This window comes from Molothrus ater, chromosome Z, assembly GCF_012460135.2.
Source record: "Molothrus ater isolate BHLD 08-10-18 breed brown headed cowbird chromosome Z, BPBGC_Mater_1.1, whole genome shotgun sequence".
Classification (NCBI taxonomy): domain Eukaryota; kingdom Metazoa; phylum Chordata; class Aves; order Passeriformes; family Icteridae; genus Molothrus; species Molothrus ater.
The window spans coordinates 2,218,232-2,239,909 of record NC_050511.2 but is presented as its reverse complement, the minus strand read 5'-3'; the positions used below and the strand labels follow the sequence as shown (position 1 = coordinate 2,239,909).

Below are 21,678 nucleotides of genomic sequence, written 5' to 3'. Positions count from 1 at the left end.
ATCAACTGACTGCCTTTATGTCTGTGGATCCACAAGGCACGTCCTGAAATTGTACTTAATCTGCTTCTTCTGAGCGTTTTCAAAATAACCAGAGGCAGAAATTTCCGCCATGAAACTCTTCAGCATATTATTTGTGAATTAAAATACTTCTAAAAAGGCATTACTGGGGATAGATTTCCCAGTTGTTTTCTTCAGTGGACTAAGCATGGCATTAAATTACAGGGAAGCTCAACTATTATCTCATACTTTTCTTTTTTTTTTTTATTATAGACTTTTTATCCACATGAATGATAAAGAAACTACAACAGAGTTAAATACCTTTTTTGATAACAGTGATTATATTCTTAATTACACTCAATATTAAATTGTAAAATATTTCCAGAGGAGTACAATCGTAATTCATACAGCAGGCAAAATACCAGAGGGGGGAAGGGACGAGGGAGAGGGGTGTGAGAATCTCCAGACTGCTTTTAAAAAGCACTGTGTATGGCTAACACTGCTCTATCCGTCCATCCATCTGTCCACCCGTCCATCCAAACGTGGTTCTGGCCCATCTGGTGAGACGTTCATTCCCTTCCATAAAACAATCACTATTCCAAAGCAAAAGGTGAACTGGCAGATGTTGTCAGTGCCTGTGGCATTGAAAGGACCAGCAGTTCCTTTCACAGCTTATCTGCACGATTCAAAAGCATTTTTTTTTTCTCTATCAAGCTCAATAGTCCTTCTAAAAACACAAAGACTTAAACTTTGGTACCACCAAAAAAAAAAAGAAAAATATCAAGGACAGGCATTTTTTTTTTGTTGTTTTGTGTTTACTAATAAATGGCTGCTACATTCTATTTGACATGGTTGTCCATGATACTATGAGGTCACTTGTCCTTAGGTTCAGAGGAACCTGATTTTTTTTTTTTATTTAGATCCCCAAACACTTCCATTTCACAGTCTATATACAAGTCAGGTTTCTGACTGGGTTATAACTTATAAGGTAACAGCTGCAAAAGCTCCTGTGCTTCTGGGAGTGGAAAAAAAAAAAAAAAAGAGAGGGAGAAAGAGAGAGAGAGAGAGAAATTGTTATCAACATTAAGCAAAAGTTTGAGACAGTGACAGAATTATGACATTTATTTACAACCCTTGGGAAAGGGACACACACAGGTCACCTGCTCTAGCAGCATCCCCTGAGACTTTGACACTTTGATCATGGTTATCTGGTTACTCTTACCAGATACTTACTCCTACTGCTTTTATTTTTAAGAATCTGCTTCTTATACAGCCCAGGCAAACCTCCATCATCCTCTCCTACCAAGCCCTTCTCAGATGCCCCAGACTCTCTTGAATACCTCCATTTTGTGCATTACTGAGATCTCTGTGTACGAGTAGCTCTTCTTTTTCTAATCCCCCTACTTCTCCTTGGGGATTTTTTTAGTGCATCCACAAGCCAGATTTTGTGGCATAACCCAGTGAGTATCTGTGGGGTGACGTGGAAATATTGGCAATAAAGACCCAGTGCAAACTTTGACTGACTGCAGTGCGATTAAATGCAGCCAGAGATGCTGTGGGGAGGAGCAGAGGGGCTCAGGGCAGGGACTGAGGGGTTTCTCTGCCAAACAGAGAGTCTGAAGCCCCCGGGAGCGCTGCATGGGCAGGGATGTGCAAACACGTTTCCTCCCGAGGAGACTTTTCCTTCTTGGCACATCAAGGACACGAAACTGAACAGCACAGCCCTGGTTCTCCTCCTGGCTGGCTCAGTTTAGCACTTAAGCAACAGCAAATCTTCCAAAAGCACCGGGGCTGCGTGGAGGCATCCCCGTGGTCCGCGGGGATGCGGGCAGAAGCAGCGTGAGGAGCGCGTCCATCCTTCCCGCCCTCGCCAAGGGGAATAAGGGAATGCTCGCTGCCAGGATGCCAGCTCTGGCCCTGCAAGGACTGGGAGCTGCTGGAAGCCCGGTGATGGCAGCAAACTGCTCCTCTCCTCCGATGCTGCTGTCCTCAGGCAGGTTTTTATTGGTCATCCAGCGCCGCAGATGCGGCACTGGGGCAGGACATGCTGCTCCTGACCTGCTGTTTTCAGTCGGGGTGTTAGTGCCGCTGAGTTTGTTTTAAATCAGCGCTCAGATTGCTGTAAGCTCAATTGGAAAACGCTGGCAGTCAGTAAGGAAGTGTGCACAAAGCCGAAAGAGACCAGCTCGGTGCTCAGAATAATCTCCTTATCTCAGCGGGCAGAGCTCCGGGCCACAGATCGTGGCGATCTGGTTACTCTGTACTTACTCCTACTGCTTTTATTTTTAAGAATCTGCTTCTTCTACAGCTCAGGCAAACCTCCATCATCTCTACAATCAAGCCCTTCTTAGATACTGTCTTGAATACCTCTATTTTGTGCATTACTGAGGTCTCTGTGTATGAGTAGCTGTTCTTTTTCTAATCCCCCTACTTCTCCTCGGGGAGTTTTTTAGTGAATCCGCAAGCCAGATTTTGTGACATAACACAGCAGCGGGGCTACCAGCTTTTGGCATCTGTCTCCAATCCCTAATCTTCTTGTTTTGCCAGGAAAAAGCCAAGAGAATGTCATTTAAGTGTTAAAACTTCAGCGCCCAAAACTGGAATCTCCCAGGCCACTGATGATGGAGGTGGTGTTTCTACTAAACGAACCCTTCTAATAGACAGTCCTGAAAAATGTAGTGTTTGGTTTAGGAAGGCCCTGCACGTGAGCAGCAGGAGAATTACCTTCTCTAGGACACTGAACTTCAGAACCACAGTCAGGGGGTTCTGAGAGACTCCCAAAATATGCTGATGCACTGTTTTTCCTAAAGCAGTTCCATTAAGGGCAGAAAAACTCCTCCCTTCCTGGAGCACGAACATTTCTTTTTGCGCTCTGAATGCCAAGGTGCTCCCCTCCTTCCACTGAAGGTAAATTGACCTTGATGACACTTTTCAGTGTCAGGAAAAGCACAAGCTCAGGCAGTTAGAGGCATGGAATGGTTTGGATTGAAAAGAACCTTAAAGATCCCCTCATCCTACTCCTGCCATGGGCAGGGACACCTTCCACCATCTCAGGGTGCTCAAGCCCTGCCCAACTGGCCCTGGGCACTGCCAGGGATCCAGGGGCAGCCACAGCTGCTCTGAGCACCTCTGCCAGGGCCCCTCACCCTTACAGGGAAGAATTTCTTCCTAATATTTAATTTAAAGCTACTCCCAGTTTGGAGCCTTTGTCCTGTCACTGCAGGACCCATGGGTCAGCTCCCAGCACTACATCCCACCCCAGTGAAGTCTCGTAATTCGTGCCACATGTGATTTATCACCTCTAGACTGTAGCACAGCACCTGCACAGAGAGGGCTTTGGGACCAGAACCAGCCACATCAAACAACAGAATGATCCTCTTAATTCCTGCAATGGCTGCAGAGGAACACAGGCAGCCAGGTCAAGTGGAATGAAGTCTCTTTCTCACAAGCTCACCTTTAGCTTTTGCTGAGGTGTGCACCGAGCTTTTCTTTCCTGATCAAGCTTGCTGCATAGGGAATCTGGAATGACACAGAAACAGAGACACTGCTCAAGACAAGGTTTGGCTAACAAAACACCCAAGATGGAAATCCCTGTAAATGAAAGGTTTTGTTTTCCTTCCTGAAAATGGGGAGGAATTGTAGGAAACAACATTTTAAATACAAAGGTTCAACTCTTTATGAAACCTCAGGGAAGTTGAAGCAGAAATAAAATAAAAAATGGCTAGAATTAAAAGAACAGATAGAATCTTAAAATTCAGTGTAAAAGATGCATTCTGATGCTGTGTTTATATCAGAGGCTGACAAAGGATAAGGACACCTGTGAGATCATAAAAAGTCAGCTGTCTGTGGCAGACCAGGCAATGCACACTGATCCCTGCACAGCCACAATACAGCAGGTTGGGAGCATGAGACTTCGTGTATTTATATCCCCCTAATTAGGAAGTTCATAATAGTTATCTCCAACTTGCACCAATCTGAAGGGAAGCCACTGAAGTGGAACAAATAATTAAAGAAAAACAGAGAACATGGGCATATTAGGGAACACAGTTATATTTAGAAACAAAGTGGGATGATGTGCTCATTGGCCAGTGGGAATACATTACAGGGCTGCTCTTCTTCAGTGCTGGGCCTTTAGAATGCAACAAAACTAAATTGCTCTGAGATTTCCCCATAGCTGGGAATCCAACTGGCTACAAATTCTTTGATGATGACTTTTGGAGGGACTGCTGGAGGAATTCAGGCTGGGAGATCAAAAAATCCTGTGTCCCTGCGCTCCTAGGTGCTGCTGCACACCGAGCTGACCTGCTTCTGCTGCCAGCCACTCCAGAATATGCTCACAAATAATGTCAAATATGTCACTGCAAGCTGACAATTCTGTCACCTGAAGTCAGGATCAAGGCCGTAACCTGCACAAACAGCAGAAGAAACAGCAGAAGATGGGCAAATGCAGAGTTCAAGCAACCTGCCCTACACACCTAGACACAGTGAATTTACATCCGTATCCACTGACCCCACATGTTCCTGTACATCCCTGTTTTGATTTTAAATACATTATGCCCATAATTATTTTAAATCCACTATGCCCATCCATTATGAGGATGTTTGTGTGAATTGTGCCCAGCCATTGTGCCTCTGGGCTGGGGTAAAGCATCGCGTCTGCAAAGACATCGAGAGACTCATCCATCCCTGCCCACCTTAATCAGGAGAAAGAGGAGGGAAGGATCAGGATGAGAGGGGAGAGAGGGGCTTTTGAAGCTCAAGAGGTAACCCTTTCATGTCCTGGGAAAGGAGATCAATCTGGCTGAAAGCAGCAGCAGCAGGAAGGAGCAGTGTCTGTGGCTGAATGAAAGCAGAAGCCTCCCACAGGTGCACGCTGCTTCCCCCCTGCACAGCCCTGGGAAAGGGGAAATGTGTGTGCGCAAACCACTGATGACCAGAAAAGAATCAAGATTCCGGGTGTTTTGTCTGACTACTCTTATAATCCCTTCCCTGACAGAAGACAATAGGAATCAGGAAGCTCGTGGCCAGATCCCCCCCGCTAAAAAACAGAGCTGTCCCCTCCACCATGTCCCCAGGCACAGCTGCCTTCAGGACACGGAGCTTGCAAAGGCTGCAAAACTCCTTCCCAAGCTGCAGCAGAGAGGGGGGTGCAGAGAAGCTGCTTCCCTGATCACCTTTGGCCGTGGTTTGGATGCAAAAGGGAGCCACAAACAAACTGCACAAAAAGAATCAAGCACGGTCCAGCTGGGACCTGTGGTGCCTCGCCAGCTGATTCCTGCCTCTCTCCCACTCACGAAGGCCAACTTGGGTTTGCATGGACACAAATTATGTAGGACATCTCCCAAGCTGTACTGACCTAGATAATACAGCGGGGTACATTCTGTCAGAAATTAACTGTTCTCGATCCACTTCTCCGCTATATTTGGCATCTTTCTAACGTGTGTTGTTTTACCTGATCTCCTGGCAATTGATGGCAGTGGGAGAGGTGGCTGTTCAACAGGGAAATGACTGCTTTCTCCATGAGTTAAATCACCTACAATGTCATCTTCTATTTCTGTCATTGTCAGAGCATTCAGTAACTCTGAAGCTGTGGTGGAAGAGGATTTAGGGCTCTTCCTGGCAAAAAGGTGGCCCTTTTCAAAGGGTGTACAGAAATAACAAAAGTGAAGGCAGTTAGTTGGGTTTTAAGCAGCAAAAACCCCAGTTTTTGTGACCAGATCCACATGAGTAGGAAACACAATGAGAGCAGATCTGAAGAGAACTCCAAGAAAAATGCAATATGGACACTGAGTCCTTTTTCCTACAGGCTGACTCCAGTCTAGTCCTGGTACCCATTAGGGACTGGAGCACAGTCCTCTGTGCATTCCGGAGCATATTCCCATTTATTCCACCTGGAAGGAGCCAACTCAGCAAGCCTGGAGCCTGCCCCACAACTCGAACCAGAGCACAGGCAATGGATAGGATTGGGGAGTCATTTCTGAAGTTCCTCTCTGATCTCTGTTTACACACTCAGATGTCAAAGAAGCTTTAGCACACCATCCTCTTTCAAGGCTTCACCTCTGCATCCCATCTCTGCTGAGGTACAAGATTTTACATCACCCTGCCTTCTGTTGCCTAGAAAAAATATTTTGCAGTCATGCAGTAGCTGAGGCTGGCTTGTGGCTGTCTGCACATCCACACCCATTTTTGATCAGAATTTCTGCAGATTCTAAAGGAAAGGAAGCTTTCTGCTTAAATTTCAACAAGGCATCCTTTCCTTCAACATTTGAATTTACTGGAGAAAGAGGCAGAGCTCCATCCTATCCACCCAAGGCATATTCACATGTGATGTCTGGATACAAGTTTTGCTCACCTATCTTTGAAAAAAAAAATACCAACCAAAAAAACAACTGAAAAACTGGCAACAAGAAATAAAATTCTGGTGAAAACAGCTCACTTTCCTGTACACAATCAGGGATGAGCCTTTTGAGGACACAGGACACAGCGTCCCAGAAATGTTCTTTTACCTGTCATTATCTGTGTGCCTGTGAGCAGGCACTTCAGCACAAGATGACACTCAAGAAATCCGAGAGCATTCTGCTGAACAGCTGTTTGCATGCTCTCCAAGGTCAATCATCTGAGCTGCACCACTTCAGGCCAAGCACAGAAATCGCAAATGGCACTGAAGTGCTGCCATTTCCCATTTCCTGTTTTTGAGAGCCCAGATCTCCCCACACACAAATGTGGGTGCTTCTTGTTTGGATGATGAATACATGAGTTGAGCAAAAGCACTGGCTTTCCATAAGCAGTGTAAACTAGGAATTTTGGAGCTATTGGTGCTCTTCTGAATTACAGTGCAATCCAGAGGGACAGGCTCTCGTGCCCCTGAAGATTTACCAACATTAACCACATGGTGGATTTTTTCCCCCTTCTTTTAAACATTCCTTGTCAATCTCTAAGGATCAGGGTGAAAGATGATGCAGAGATGGAAATCAGTTTTGCAGAAAGATAGTTCCTGATTTATTTTATTGCCTGACTCTGAAGAACAGAGTTGATTTAAAGGAGCACTGAGAGCAGAAAGCCATAAAACACAGAGCAGTTCCAGATGGATCCAGTTCTGAGCTCTGAACATTTTTATCAGCCCAAAGTGAGGCTGGTCAGGAAGAAGTCAGTTCATGGGAGCATAACCTAATTAAAATATCCCAAACAAAACCAAACCATCATTTTTCACCTAATCCGGAAAGACAAAGGCCTGCCTGAGTGTTTCATATTTCTACAACACCTCAAAAACCTTCACCTGTTACCCCAATGTAAAATCAGTGGGATGGATCATCAGCTGATGATCTAAACCACCACGGGTGATGAATACCACCTGAGCTTTTCCTGATGGACAGGTCACCACTGAGAACCCACAAACTACTTGTAAGTCACCTCTGAGGGAAAATTGAGAAAAGCTCTTTAGTTTGCAGGAGGCTTAAAATTCCTGCTTGGCGTTCTACTTTGCTGTGGCCATGTTTGAGAGAGGTTCATGAAAACTTTAAAGGAAAAACATTAAAATCATAATGCTGGAAATGCTGCTTCTGAGCTTCTGATGTTTTTCTCTCACCAGGCAGCTAGGGAGAAAGTTCATGGTTTTAAAGTCTGTTCCACTAACACAGCTGCTCGGAAGACAATATCAGACAGATGCAGAGTCTCGGGCAGGACGTGGCTTGGTACTTGGTTATGGTGCTGGGCTGTCCCAGCAGATGAGTTCTGGTCTCACTGGACAGAAACTAAAAACTCTAAAGGCAGGTGAGCTCTTCTAAGGCTGTACCATGTGTGTGATGTCTGAATTTCTCCCATCCTTCTGGGCAGCAGTTTCTCCTCTCTGGCCCTTTCTGTACAACTCATTAACAAAAGCCAGATGATCCTCAGAATCTCAGGATCTTCTAGGTTCAAAAAGATCTCTAAGACAATTGAGTCCAACCATGCCACCAACGCCCAGCTCACCACTAACCCATGTCCCCAAGTGCTGCATCCACACAGCCTTTAAACCCCTCCAAGGATGGGGACACCACCTCTGCCCTGAACAGCTGACCTCAGTGCTTGACAGTGAAGAATTTTTTCCTAATATCCAGTTTAAACCTTCCCTGGCACAACAGTATCCACATGCAAAATCCACATTTTATATATGATCCCCTCGTACACACCCTGTACTCAGCCAATTTGGGAGGCAGCACTTTGCCAGCGGAGGAAGAGAAAAATGCATTCAGGGAGTCTAAGATCCATTTTCTCGTTAAATATGATGATAGGTTGTTTCCTAGCATTTGGCCAAGATCCTGGCACAAACAGGTTGCAAAACTTCCCGGTAGCTGCTTCAGACACTTGGAAAACTCTGAAAGCTGAAACCCAGGAAATTCCACCTGGACATCAGGAAGAAATTCCTTATTGGAACAGTCTGCATGGAGAGGCTGTGGAGCCTTCCTCCCTGGAGGTGCTCAAAACCTGCCTGGAGAGCTGTTCTGAGCAGTGTGCTCCGCAGGACTCCTCTCCAGCAGGGAGCTTGTACTCGGGGACCTCCAGTGGCCACTTGCAGCCTTACTCATGCTGTGATTCCCGTCAAAACTAATGGCCACACACCAACCTGCTGCTCCAGCAGCCCTCTGAGCCAGGCTGCCTGCAAAGGACCCGACACCCACCAGTGAAGATGTAAGAGAACGGCGCCCATCCCGTTTTCCCAGCGACCTGAGCCTTACTCCTGGCTTTCAGGAAGCCATGGAATATTATTATTTTTCAATTGCGGCTCGGGCAGAGCAGCCGGGGCAGCGGGGGGCCGCCGATCCAGCCCTGCTTTAATTTAAGCCCGGCTCGATTTGAGAGCGGATTTAGCGCGCCGCGGCCGCTGCAGTGGCGGCTGGTGGGCGGCAGAGGGCACCCGCGGGCCGCGCTGCCACGGACCGCTCCCAAAACGGGGAAGAATCTCCCCAAAAAAACGGGACAAAAAGCGCCACGGCCAGTGCAGGGCACGAGCTTCACGGCAGTCTGCAGCGGGTGTTGGCGCCGGGAAGTTTTCAAATGCAATCAGGATTGGTTGATTTTCTTTTCGTGATCGCGTTCAGCTTGTATTACAGATATTTCCGAAACAACGAACATGCTGGGTTAATTAATTTTAGAGTCTGATTACTCAGTTCAGGGTGAGCGAAATAATCGTTCTGGAAAAACCTCTCTCTGGTACCCACAGTTTCAGGGGATCAGGGGATGACAGAATCATTTAGGTTGGAAAAGCCCTCCAAGATATTCAAATCCAACCATTTCCCCTGCACTGCCCAGCCCACACTAATCCGTGTCCCCAAGTGCCACATCCACACGGCTGTTAAACCTTTCCAGGGGTATTCAGGAAGGACTAATTTAAGTTGTATATCTTCAGCAGTGAGAAGAGCCAAAAAACCCCTTGACTCTAGGCATCTGTATTTTTTGTAAAATAATTTTTAAAAGCAATTAAGTCCAGTTCTGTGGCTAGTTACATCAGTAAATTTTGAGCTTAGTACTACAAAAGCATACACCTATGAAAGTCTAAGTAAAACTATGATTTCAGTATATATGAAATGCTTTTGCTTTTCTCTTTGTTCTTCTATTTTCTACAAGAAAATTAGGTTAAAGCCCTGTCAAAGTAGTAGTGCAGCATCTCAGGTACAAAAAAAAGCACCTAAAAAGTGCCAGTTAAAAACAAAACAATAACAGCAATTAAACAAAAAATCAAAAGCAGACATGTTTTTTGTGTATTCTGCACCAATTCATCCATGCAATAACCCTGGAAGGCCAAAGTAGTTCTATCATTACCACATTCAGTTCATTAATCTTAATTCTAGATGTAAACATACAAGATATATTCCCACAAATGAATTAAAGCCACTGCTGGGATTATCATCTCAAAAGTGCTGACTCCATTTCAGTTATCAGCCAAGACAACTCTGAAGATTTCTGCCCTCATTTTGGCAAACACACTCATTATTTGCAGGAGTGTCTCAGTTTTTCATCCAAACATCTTTTTATCAGTCTCACTGATCACAACTTGACCCACAAATATGAGCATGAAGACTTACTGGTGATTCAACAACATTTCCATTAGTAATAATTAAATTAAGGCATCTGTAGTGAGGGAAGAGGTCCTGAGTTGTTGGTGCAGCACATTAAATGTTGAAAATATTCTCTGTAAGTACATTCAGCTCTGTTAAATGATTAAATGCCCCTTAGTTTGTCCATGGAACAAGTCAGTAAGTGAAAAGGATGTGAATTACTTGATCATATTTATTTTCCTGACCAAGAAAATTAGGAAAACCACCGCAGCCGGCTTGCTGGAGGTCTGGGATATCCAGTTCCAGAAACACAGGGCCACGAGGTGAATGGCAGAGGTGATCCATTCTCCCCCTGGGAGGCAGAGTTAGCCAGCTCCAAGTTCAGCTGACACAGGAGATAAGGACTGGGGTGAGCCCATAAACTTTGTGCTTAGAAGTTCTTTGCATCAGGAAATTCAGCTGGTCACCTGCCTCAAGTCCAAAGCAGCAGAGGAAGTGCTTTTCAGGATGGCATCCTAACTGGAATTTTCTGTGACAACAAAATTCACGGGTCAAGTAAAACTTCCTGCCTGTCATCGGGACACAAAGGGGGACGCAGTAACAATGGGCACACTAAAGGAAAAGAGTGCAGAGCAGCTGCAAAAAACACCCAGAGATTCTCTGGGCCTGAGTTTCCTCCACAAACAGCCTCTTTCAAACACCCTCCATGCCTCTTTGAAATCTCTGCAGTCAGCAGGAATGGGGTGCGTGGATGCTCGGCAGCTCTAAAAATAAGGCCAGTCCTAAATGCCTCTAAACATCGGAGCACAAGTCTGACAATCCTGGCCTTCAAATTTACTTTTATGTCCTAACCCATCAATTAGAAAATGACAGTACCAGGAGGCTGGGCAATGCCATCTCTGCCCCGTGACAAGCAGGAGGAAAATTTCAATGGGGGAGCACAGGGCTGATTCAGAGAAATGGGGATATTTGCCAACCTTGCCTCAAAAACAAAACCCTGTTGAGCAATGTCAGATTGATCACAGAGAAAGCACCAGCAAAGCAAGCATTAGCTGACAGCCTCACCATGCACTGCTCTTGAAACCACACTAGGCATTCATTTATTTGAGTGTGGAACAGCTTCCCGTGCTCCAGCCCCTTTGCTTGCACTGGATTAAGAACGTCAACTTTTCAAAACAACACAGCTGGATGTGATGATCCAGAGCTGCACTAGCACAGAGGCAAAATCCCTCTTGGTTTTAAAATAACAAGCAAGAGACCCAACAGTAACGTGTGCCTGCACTGAACTGTGTTTTGGCAACTTGATCCTTTACTGCTGAGTTAAGCACTTCTTCTAGTGTCTGAAATGAGAAAAAGACACATCCTAAGGTTTATTTTCTGGTGGGAAGCAGGGATTGAGCAGATTCCCTAGGCAGAAACGTTTAACTGCTCAAAGTTTACTGATTCACTCCTCCTCTCTGCAGAAGTACCTCTCCGTGTCAACACATTTTGTTTAGTTGAAACATGAAGACACATCTGGTTACTGTATGAAAGTAAATCTCCAGGTAATTAGGCTCCAAACCAGCTGAGAACTGCGTGTTTACCTCTTGCTAAATGTAAGGCAATAGAAGCTTGGTAATGGCGCATCTGCATGGCCCAAAAAGGAAAAATTTGAGGTGTGAGTTTAAAAAACATAAAGCAGCAGCTGAAGACATTTTTATCACAGAAAGTAAACTTACGATTTGTAGCTGCTGCACCATTTCTTCTCTGTACGCCAGCTCCCGCTTCATCTGATCTTGAAAATTGTCTGTATGAGAGGGAAAAAAGTGCAGGTGCAATAATTGAAACAGAGACCGCACGGCAGTATTGACACCAACCAAGCTAAATCAAGCCCAGTCACTACTGAGGAATCACAAAGCATTACAAAAGTCCTTCACTCAATTAAAACACATGCCTAACAAATATGTGTCTAATAGGAGACACCACTGACACCAGAAAAAATGTGGAAAAGCTAGATTTCACTACTTCCCCCAGCAGAAAATGTAGGATGCTAACTTTGTGTTTGCTAGCATTTATTCCCAGCTATTTTCCTGCACGGGCAAGGCTCTGCAGTCATTAGTCAAACTTTTTCAGGCCCTGAAGAGAAGAGCAGAAACTGCTCTTCTTTGCTTTGGCATAAATCTGTTGACACCAGCAGCGATGTCCAGCCTGTGAGAGGAGAAAGCGTTCAAGGATGCAGGGTTTGATTTGTGGTTTGTAGCATCGTGCTGATGGCTTTGAACAAAAAACTGAAGCTCCATAAAGAGTGACGTGGAATTTGGAAGGGAGAAAGTCTTTGAAAGAGAGATCCTGGGCAGCTGGGTTACAGCACAGGCCAGCCTTCCTGCTCCAGCAGATCCTCCTTCCCTGATTTTCCTCCTAAACAGCCATTTCGGACAAAACTTCATTTGTTAGAAGACTAACTGATGCTCTGTGCTCCTTAACACTTCTGTTGGTGGGTGGGAAAAAGAGGAATATAAACAAGAAACAGAGAACTCCAAGAACTGCCTGATGGAGGTCAGGGTGCAAGGATGGGCTGTTAAATGGAAGAGGAAAGAAAACCCATCCCAGCCACTATCATTTTGATTCAAGTAAGGAGCCTGTCCTCGAAGAAATAACAAGGGGGCAGAGCTCTGTCCCCCTCTCAAAAAAAGAACTTTGTCTCCTCTAAATAATGAACTGAAGTTGTTGTTAAAAGAAAAGGAGGCAGGGGAAGAGCAATGAAACAGAGAAAGAGTGAGAAATTCTGGCAAGCTGAAGCTCTCAGGAGTCCAGCACAACCACACTGAAAAGGACATGGTGGCATTATCTCAATGACATTCTTCAGATTTCCAGTATATTCCCACAGAACTGTTAAACCTATTCCCTCTACTCCGGCTTGATCAGAAAAATAAGCCAACAAAAATAAATTCCTCTTTTCCTAGCTCCCCCCCCCCCAAAGTATAAAAAGGTAACTGCCTCCTGTCCTGGTTGCTAAAGGCTGATAATTGCAACTGAGGTCCTCCAGCGCCACTCTGAGTAGGATTTAAGGAGAAATTTTCCTTTTTTCCCTCAATGCTTTCCTCCCAGCTGCCTCTTCATGGGCTCATCACCTCTCCAAACAAACAGCTCAGGGATCTTGCTCAGCCCTGCACAGCAAATGCCCAAGCTCACAGTGGAAATGGGGTGTTAATGGTAGGGACAGCGTTTTTTCCCGGCGGCATTTATCCGAGTCCAAACGCTCACAGACAAAGCCATAAGCAGTACCCAGGAGAAAAGATATGAATATTTAAATAGCTTTCTTAACACAAAATTAAATACTTTAAGTACCCAGACTGCGTCTCCACCGTTTTATTGCCACATTGTTTAAAATGCAGACGGACAGAACGCGGAGCAGCCGACACGGAGGGCACAAACCAGAGCAGGGCTCCAGGAGAACACACTGTCACCATGCAGAGATATTTGCATTTTTATCAGGACAGCAAATACTTTGACTTTCTACATGTGATCTGATTTTTTAATTTTTTTTTTTTTTAAAATTTGAGTGATCTCTGCATTGAGAGACCTTAAAGGGAAAAGAAAATTTCACCTGCAGCTTTCAAGCCCAACAGCAATGTGAAAAATACAAGGTCTTGCTGTTTTATAAATTATCACAGTCCGTGTTTCAAGCAGGTTCAAGAGGCCACAGAGAGGACTGCACCATAGCACTGCTTAGGGAGCTTGCAAATAAGCTCAGTTCTCATTTGACAGTGATTTAAACGAGAGGAGAACTCTGAAACCAAACACCATTTACTGCATAGTCCTGTTGTGAGCAGTGCCTCGATGCTGTGAAGGTAGAGCACCCCAAATGTGCTCAGTTCCAGGTGGAAGACCCAAAGGAGGTGACTCTAGAGCTCACTGCAGGTAACCTGACATTTTCCAGAGACAATAGTACTGCCTTCCACATCTCTCATGTTGTCTCCCAGCTGAAACAGGGATGAGTTTTCAATACAATTTAAATTTTACCTCAACTTTCCTTTAGTTGGATCTCCAAAAACTCCTCTGCCTGGCTGCTCCCTGCCCAAGACACCAATACCATTCTAATACTCAACATAAAGCAACAGCCCAACAGCAAGAGCCTGGAACAGCCACACTCTCCTGTGCTGGAGGACACAATGCAATAGAGGACAAAACACCCTCAACAGGGATTTACACTGATTTACTTTACAAAAGTAATTTTTTTTCTTTTTTTCTTGTTTTATTACACGCGGAGGAGGGGTGGGTTTTTTTGGTAAATCTAAATCTGTAAATAGGCTTTACGGTCACTTGTAGGTATGTTTTATAGCACATTATCTGTTTTCTATTTTAATCCTGAAGAAAATTGACCACTACTTTGTGGTACATTGAAACCACATATTTTTCAAGCCACCATACAGCAGTCACCACTTCCTTGGTCGGCCGTACTTGTTCTTTTCTTTTATTTGAATTGTATTTCATGTGGTTTAATTGCAGTGTTTATTTACATGGCAAAGACAGAGCATTAATTTTACTGTAGAAGAACAAAAGGATAAATAAGAGACTTGAATGGCAAAAGTCCAAGATGCCATTTCACCAATACCACAGAGCAGCATTTTGATCCCCACGAATTATTTGAAAATTACCTCACTCCCAAACCCAAGTAATGACTGGATTTATTCTGAAGGATGAGGTTATGCTCCTTTCATTAATATCTGTATCATGTCAAGTGACTCTTCTTTATTTATGGAGCTGTCTACATATTTCAATATTTTGGCTAAAGATGGGGTCATTCCCAGATTCCTAACACTTCCTTGCTTCCCTAAACATACCTATCTGATGCTACAGAAAGGGGACAAGCATATTTTCTTTGAACAATAAGAAAATGCTGTCTGTGCTCCCTCCTTTTCCAGTAGGATCATCCTGATCTGGGTGGGATTTCTCCTGGAAGAATCTTTCTGCCATTGCTCCAGCGTCGTTTGAGAGATCCCAGCCAAGGTGTCTTTTTCCACGTCCCTGTACAATCAGCCCAGCCTTCTGGCAGCTTCACAAAAACCCTGCTTATTGCCCATTTTGTTTTATTTGAGCCATGCCCCGTGTGCTCCATCACCCTGGGCAGCAGCACCCTGCTCAGCAGCCGTGATGGAAGGGCCATCTCAAACAGCCTCTCCCAACGGGAAAAATCCAAGCAGGAATTTCTACTCTTTAAAAAGGCCAGATCAATTCTCCAGCATCAGCTGGAACCTCCTGAAAATGAGTATTAGGAACCTCCTGAAAACGAGGATTAAGTATCTTGTCTTCAGAAGCCCCTGAGGGGTGTTGGCTGAGACACCAACTTCACAGTACCCCATGAGGACCCAGATGTGTTTCTGCCTACTCACTGTAATCAATGCTACCAAAACTAGTAGAATGCACACCAAAACAGACATCCAGCTTTGCGTTTTCCCTATAAAAGACCTGCTTGGGCAGCTGCAAAGCCACAGCAGGGGTTGAAAGGGACCTTAAAAATCACCTCATTCCAACCCTGGGGACACCTCCCACCATCCCAGCTTGCTCCAAGCCCTGCCCAACCTGGACTCAGCAGAACTAAGCCCAAGATCATGGCAGCACAACTGAGAGCCTGTCTCATTTTATCAGCCTGGCAGCAACCAACCACAAACATGCACAACACCAAAACCACAGATTTTGTGTCTTACTGAAGACTGGGAAAGACGCGTTTCCTTTCAACACCTGGAATTCCTGTTCCAGCCTCCTCCGTAGGTCGATCTGCTCAAACAGAACCTTCTGGAGTTCCTCTAACAAAGAGAAGAAGTGGTTTTGATAATCTGTATAAATAATTCTTGAAAGAACAGTTGCAGAGCAATTCATTACTCCAAGACAAAATATTTTAGCGCTTATTAAAAAAAAAAGAAAAAAAAGTGTTGCATAGACCTACCATAGATTTTGTGCAGAAAGCCATGAATATAAATCAATGTAATATATTATTTTAAAGTATTATATTACAGTGTCATGTATTGATTGATATATATGCATTAATCTCAATTATATCCACCCAAAGGTCCATATATTATTCATATGTTACTTGACAAGCTTAAAATATGGCGCAGAACAAAAGTGCCCCCTATTATCCTCATATTCTATTAAAACAAAGAGCAGTTTTATAATGTAAGAGGCCCTTATTTATTTTACCTTTCCCCATATTTTCCACATCCTTCTTCAGAGAATGAGGTGAATTGGTTTCTTGTGTGTGTTCTCCTTAAAAAAGAGAAAGAAAAAAGTTATTGATTTACTGATGGTGCTTTTTGTCAGTGCTGTCCTTACTACACATCTGCTTCAGAGAATCTGGAGAGGAAAAAAAGGGGCAAAAATATAAAGAAAGAGTAAGATCGAGGTTTATCTCCAAATTTCTGGGTGCATAGCACAAATTCACAAATATTTGTGAATTCCTATTTTCCCTAGTTCAGTGAAGTATCTGCCTACAGCGTGGCCTCTTGCAGGCAATAGCTGATGTCTCCTTGATATTCTTCTTGCTGAGCTGATTCCTCCTTTCCCTCTAATCCCTCTCTTGAAGATACTCTTATCAGAGAACAACTGGGAGCAGGCAGAGAAAAGGGAAGATCTTTCTCTACAGTCTCATCTCTTCTCCTCTCAACGGGAAGCCTGTGCTCTCCATCTGGGTAGGACCCTGTTCCAGAATCCACAGGAAAAATGCCTTTTTGCCTTCATCAGCTCTCTAGCTTTATCATCTTCCAGGGATCCATGGCATGGGTGTGTTGCAACTGGATATAATTTATATCCAGCTGAGATAAAATTGACATTAGTGGTATTTGCATAAAAAGGATACAGCTCCTGAGTCAGCCAATTGAGGGACTCAATTGTCTTAGGTTGCTCACATCAACTTTTAATCATATTATAGCACAGAATTTTCATCAAACGCTGTCCCTACCATTAACACCCCATTTCCACTGTGAGCTTGGGCATTTGCTGTGCAGGGCTGAGCAAGATCCCTGAGCTGTTTGTTTGGAGAGGTGATGTAACAGAATTTGGCTGTTTCCAGACACATGCATGCTACTTCCTTCAGCCTTTTTTATTTTTTTTGTGGACAAATTGAATTAATTTTTTAAAAAATTAAAAAGTCACAAGTTGTGAAGTTCACCTGAATGACAGTTTGACTTGAAAGCTGAACCTTCTGACAAAAGGTATTACTTTCACTATCCTCTGCAACTGCAATTTTTTTCCTGTGATTTCTATGAATAGCTTCTATAAAAGCTATGAAAAACTTTTCTAAAAATAATAAAATACTGCTTAAGCTGAAATTGATGGGAGAATTTCTGTTATTTACAGCTGAAGTAGAAATGGACTCTCAATAATTAAGAAAATATTTGGTAAATAACCAATTATTGAACTAATTGGATTAATTCTTGTTTTAGTCCAGTCAGTAAATACACATCATTAACTCGACTGATAAGTAACCACAAGAGACATATATATAAATATATTCATATACTTATGTAGTTAGAAGAGAGGTTCATGGAGAAAATACCTTGGGTTTTGATGTTTTGTTTGGTTTTGCTTTTTTTTAAATAAAAATCCAGAGCACTGAATAGGTCATCGGACAACATACAGCAGTTACTTTAAAAATTATTGTGTCATCACAATAGGCTAATTTTAAAGTTGAATTGGAATGTCTTGCAATAGATGCAGTCAGAAATCTTTTTGCAAAACATTTTTTTCTGTTTTTAAAAATCGATGCAATCCTATATCCAGTAAACCTTGAAGTTATAGCATATGAAACCTATCCAATAGCTCTGCATTTTAGCATCTCCACTCTCTTCAATCCTTAAAAAAAAGCGCCAAAAAGCAACCACTCATTCAGGAATATACATTTACACAACAGGTATCTGGTGCCAGCAATTCCATTTTAAAAACTCATTTATGTAACATGGTGCTTTAAACAAAAAAAAATCATTTTTGTGGGATATTTGGTAAAAAAGCAAAGTATTTTCCACAGGTAAGTTGTCTCACCACAGTAGAAGAAATAGCAGGCTTAAAAATATATCACCTTTTGGGCAGTGGTTTCAGGGGTTTCCACTATGTTAAATGGGTTTGTTGGGGGATTTTTTTAGCCAGCATGATCCTTTTTTAAACTGGATGGCCATCAAAACAAAATATTTTGTCAGAAAATTAGGGTACACTAAATCAAAAGTGGGGGCGGGATTTAAGTTTAGGAAGGCTGAATTTGCTGAATTACAAATACTAGCATGTTCCCAACCCATTTTTTCCATTGAGGCACCCTTTTCTGTGTGCTTTATGTGCAATTTTGAGGGATAACCAGCTCACAGACAGAACACAACTGGATTTTTCAAGGAGAAGGAAGGGAAAGGGGAAGAGACTGGAGTATGGTGACAGTAATCCCTTGCTTGGTTGAGCTCCCAGGGCTGCAGGGTTTGAAGCTGCTGACTCGCTGGGACAGAAAGAACTGCATCAAAATGAAGATAAGGGCATGTAGCATGAAGAATAACTTCCCCAGCATCTGCAGCCTCCCTACTAAGCTACTGGAAAAGGCGTATTAGAAAATCCTCCATGCTTGCACCTGAAATAAGTAAAGAATGGGAGTGCAAAAAATTGGGGTATTTAAAGGCCAAAGACAGGACACACGGTTTTAAAGAATAATTGCATTTCTAAACTGCTTTCTGATGTTAAAAAAAAAAATCTCAACGTTATTATTGTTAACAGCAATAATAATCAGATGGGTTTCACCTTTCCTGTCCCCCTGAAAATAATAATCAGGAGCCTGCTCTTCTCCATTTTTCCATACTTCCCAGAGGCCTCATCACGCGTTGTGTACTGTTCTACCTTAATTGAAAGGGAGGAGGTATTGAATATTTAACCAGCTTCCCTTCTCTTAAATGTTAATTAAAAGCTAAATAGGTGTTTAAAAACAAACAAACAGAAAGCCCAAAGAATTTTAATCAGTCTAAGAAAAAATCACTTCCCCTCCTAATAGCTCCACCATAACTCTCCTGGGCCTTGTCTGCACACAAACCTGCAGCATTTAGAGCAGCAGGACAGAAAGCTCTGCCACCCTTCTCTATGGACACAGAGATTTCCTTTATGAAAGGCTATTTTAGTTTGTTCAGGAAAATCAAACTGTGCCTCTTGGATAAGGGGAAAGAGGGTGAAATATTTGCAGGCCACTTAAAAGGCCTCAGTGAAAGCTTTGGGTGCCTCTCTTCTTCCCCACGAGATCAGGCGCACAGACATTGTTTTTCTGGAATAAAGGTACAAATGGCTATCTTAAACTGGAATGTGAACACCCACCCACAAAGGACACCTCAAAATTGCTCAAAATCGGCACTGTGAAAAACAGAGGCCCCAGGGTTGGGCATTGGCACAGCCTCAGCTCCTGCGGTGCCGCCATTTTATCAGCTCTACGTCCACCGGAGCAGCTTAAGATTTGAATTTTTAACATCTGGATTTTTAACATTTTTGAACCTATCTTCCTCAAAAGAAATGCACTTTGCCCTCACTGTAAAAAAAAAACAACCAAAAACCAAACAAGCCAGACATAGCCAGGTTACCCCTTCATTCTCTGCCACCTCCTGCAATCCTTCCCCAGGAAGTTCTCAGGACGCTTTCTGAAAAGCAGCTACAAAAAAATTCCACGCAGTCCCAGACAACTCAGCAACCTCAACGTGCTGATTTGTCCAACACAGAGCATGGATGGTCTGGGAATATAATTCCTTTCTCCCAGCTCTATGCCCTGCACCTGGTCCCCAGCTTGTGCCCTCCACAACTCTGACCACACCTGCGGTTTCAGACCATATAATGTAAAACCATCTCCTCTTTCTCTGTGTCCACTTCATCCCTGCTATTCCTGGACAACCAATGTGCCTTGCAGAGCCCACCACATCTGCCAAAAGCTCTGCATCTCACCCCTGATACTGCGAAGCCCGCAGCACTACTGGTCCATCACAGCCTAAACACCCAGTAATATCTTCAGCTGGAGAGAAGCGCTGTCTGCAGACACAAAGACCACAGCAAAAAGTTGCTGCTGTCTTCTGGATATAAATATATATAGATATATGCATTTATATCCGTTTTTTAAAATGTAGGCAGATGTGAATCAGCAGACTTTCAGTGCTCCAGAGGCTCCTTCTGCATCTGAAATTAAAGACTCGCTCTAAGACACGCAGAGCTCTTGCGTATGTCCTGAAGAAATTCTAAACTTACTGAAAATATTCATGCATCCTGCATATTCATGCCACTTTTAGGGGGGAATAATCAATATGGTATTCAGGACTTGGCAAAATATGCCTACTTTAGGAAACTCAATAAGCATTTTTAAGTGTTTTTGTGCACCAGGGCTGATAAATGTCTCAAAAAATCTGGAGTTTCAAATGGCAATTTGCCCCCAAAAGTGATTTAAATTTAAAACAAACTAGTTCTTTTTTTATGCCCAGATAAATTCTCATTTGTAACATCCATTTAAAGTTTAAAACACGAACATCTGATTAAAAAACATCCGCATTGAAGTACTAACAGATAGAGAGGAAAAGGAGTTTCAGGATTTCAAACTAAGCACTCACAAATCTAGGCATTACCAACCTAAAATACTGAAATGTTTAAAAAATATAAAGAATCTGTTGGCTTTTGGTCTGAACCTTGTTCATACATCTGAGAACTATTCCATAATTTTATTTTAGAAGCACAAAAGCTAGAAAATTTCAAATTCTTGGTGTGTTTTAAATGGACGGTAATATGCTCACCAGATTCCAGAAGATGAGGCTTTAAAAAATGAGCAAAACACACCTAACATTAAGAAAATTGCAAAAAATAAAGATATTCAACAATGATTAAACTTTTTTAATAACTAAAAGAGATTCAGGGGTCCTTAGTCATAACAGATGAGAAATGAGAGAAATAAGAGAAATAAGAATGCAGTCCTACAATCTGTCTGCAGATTCGTCTGTTGTGCAGATCCAAATATTTATACACAACCTTATGTATTAATATGCAGTTCTGGATCCCACATCTGAAACCTCATCTTGCCAACTTTTAACTTCTTTGGGGTTTTTTTGCAAACATGTCCCTTATAAAATTTAAAGTAATTTAAATTCTGGATCCAGTGCTTTCAACTTATCCCAGTTAAGACTACACAACCGTCCAGTCTGTGGCATAGCAAAAGCCGGTCTGTTTTCAACCCTCTATAAAGTATTTTAAATCTACAGCAACTGCTGTATTTGCAGAGTTGCCCTGAAAATATATTTAAGAGTAAATAAAGGAAACCTGGCTCACCATTTCCAGCCTGAATTTTTCTGAAAATGCCCAACAAAGCAAAGATCAAAAAATAAAGTTGGGGAAATTGCAGCAAGATTTGAATTGTTGTTTATTAACACCCATTTTTAGGGTTCCCCTTTCTCATGAAAACAGATTAATAATTAGACTGGTTGAGGAGCAGCTTGCAGAATTCTACTTCTCTTTAAGGAACATGCAGCCTTACAATGTTCTCTTACCCTTCAACTCCCACCGATGAAGGAGGGTCGGGGTGGCAAACCCAAGGAAAATAGACCAGTTACATAAGTTAGTCACAGTTGCCTCTCAAAACTGCCGTGGGATTTTGAATAATTTCGAGCTCTTTCCAAGCCCTGCCTGG

General features: G+C 43.1%; 1 protein-coding gene across 1 annotated transcript in view; it reads right to left on the bottom strand.

Moving 5' to 3' along the window:
* Positions 1-3,453: 3,453 nt before the first annotated feature.
* The window catches only part of SKOR2 (SKI family transcriptional corepressor 2), a 23,713-nt gene continuing 5,488 nt past the window's right edge, over positions 3,454-21,678 (bottom strand). Inside the window, exons 4-7 of the mRNA XM_054517953.1 lie at positions 16,212-16,277; positions 15,719-15,817; positions 11,750-11,817; positions 3,454-3,516 (exon numbers count right to left, since the gene is read on the bottom strand). Coding sequence (XP_054373928.1) covers positions 3,454-3,516; positions 11,750-11,817; positions 15,719-15,817; positions 16,212-16,277 — 296 coding nt within the window. The remainder of the gene's footprint in view (positions 3,517-11,749; positions 11,818-15,718; positions 15,818-16,211; positions 16,278-21,678) is intronic.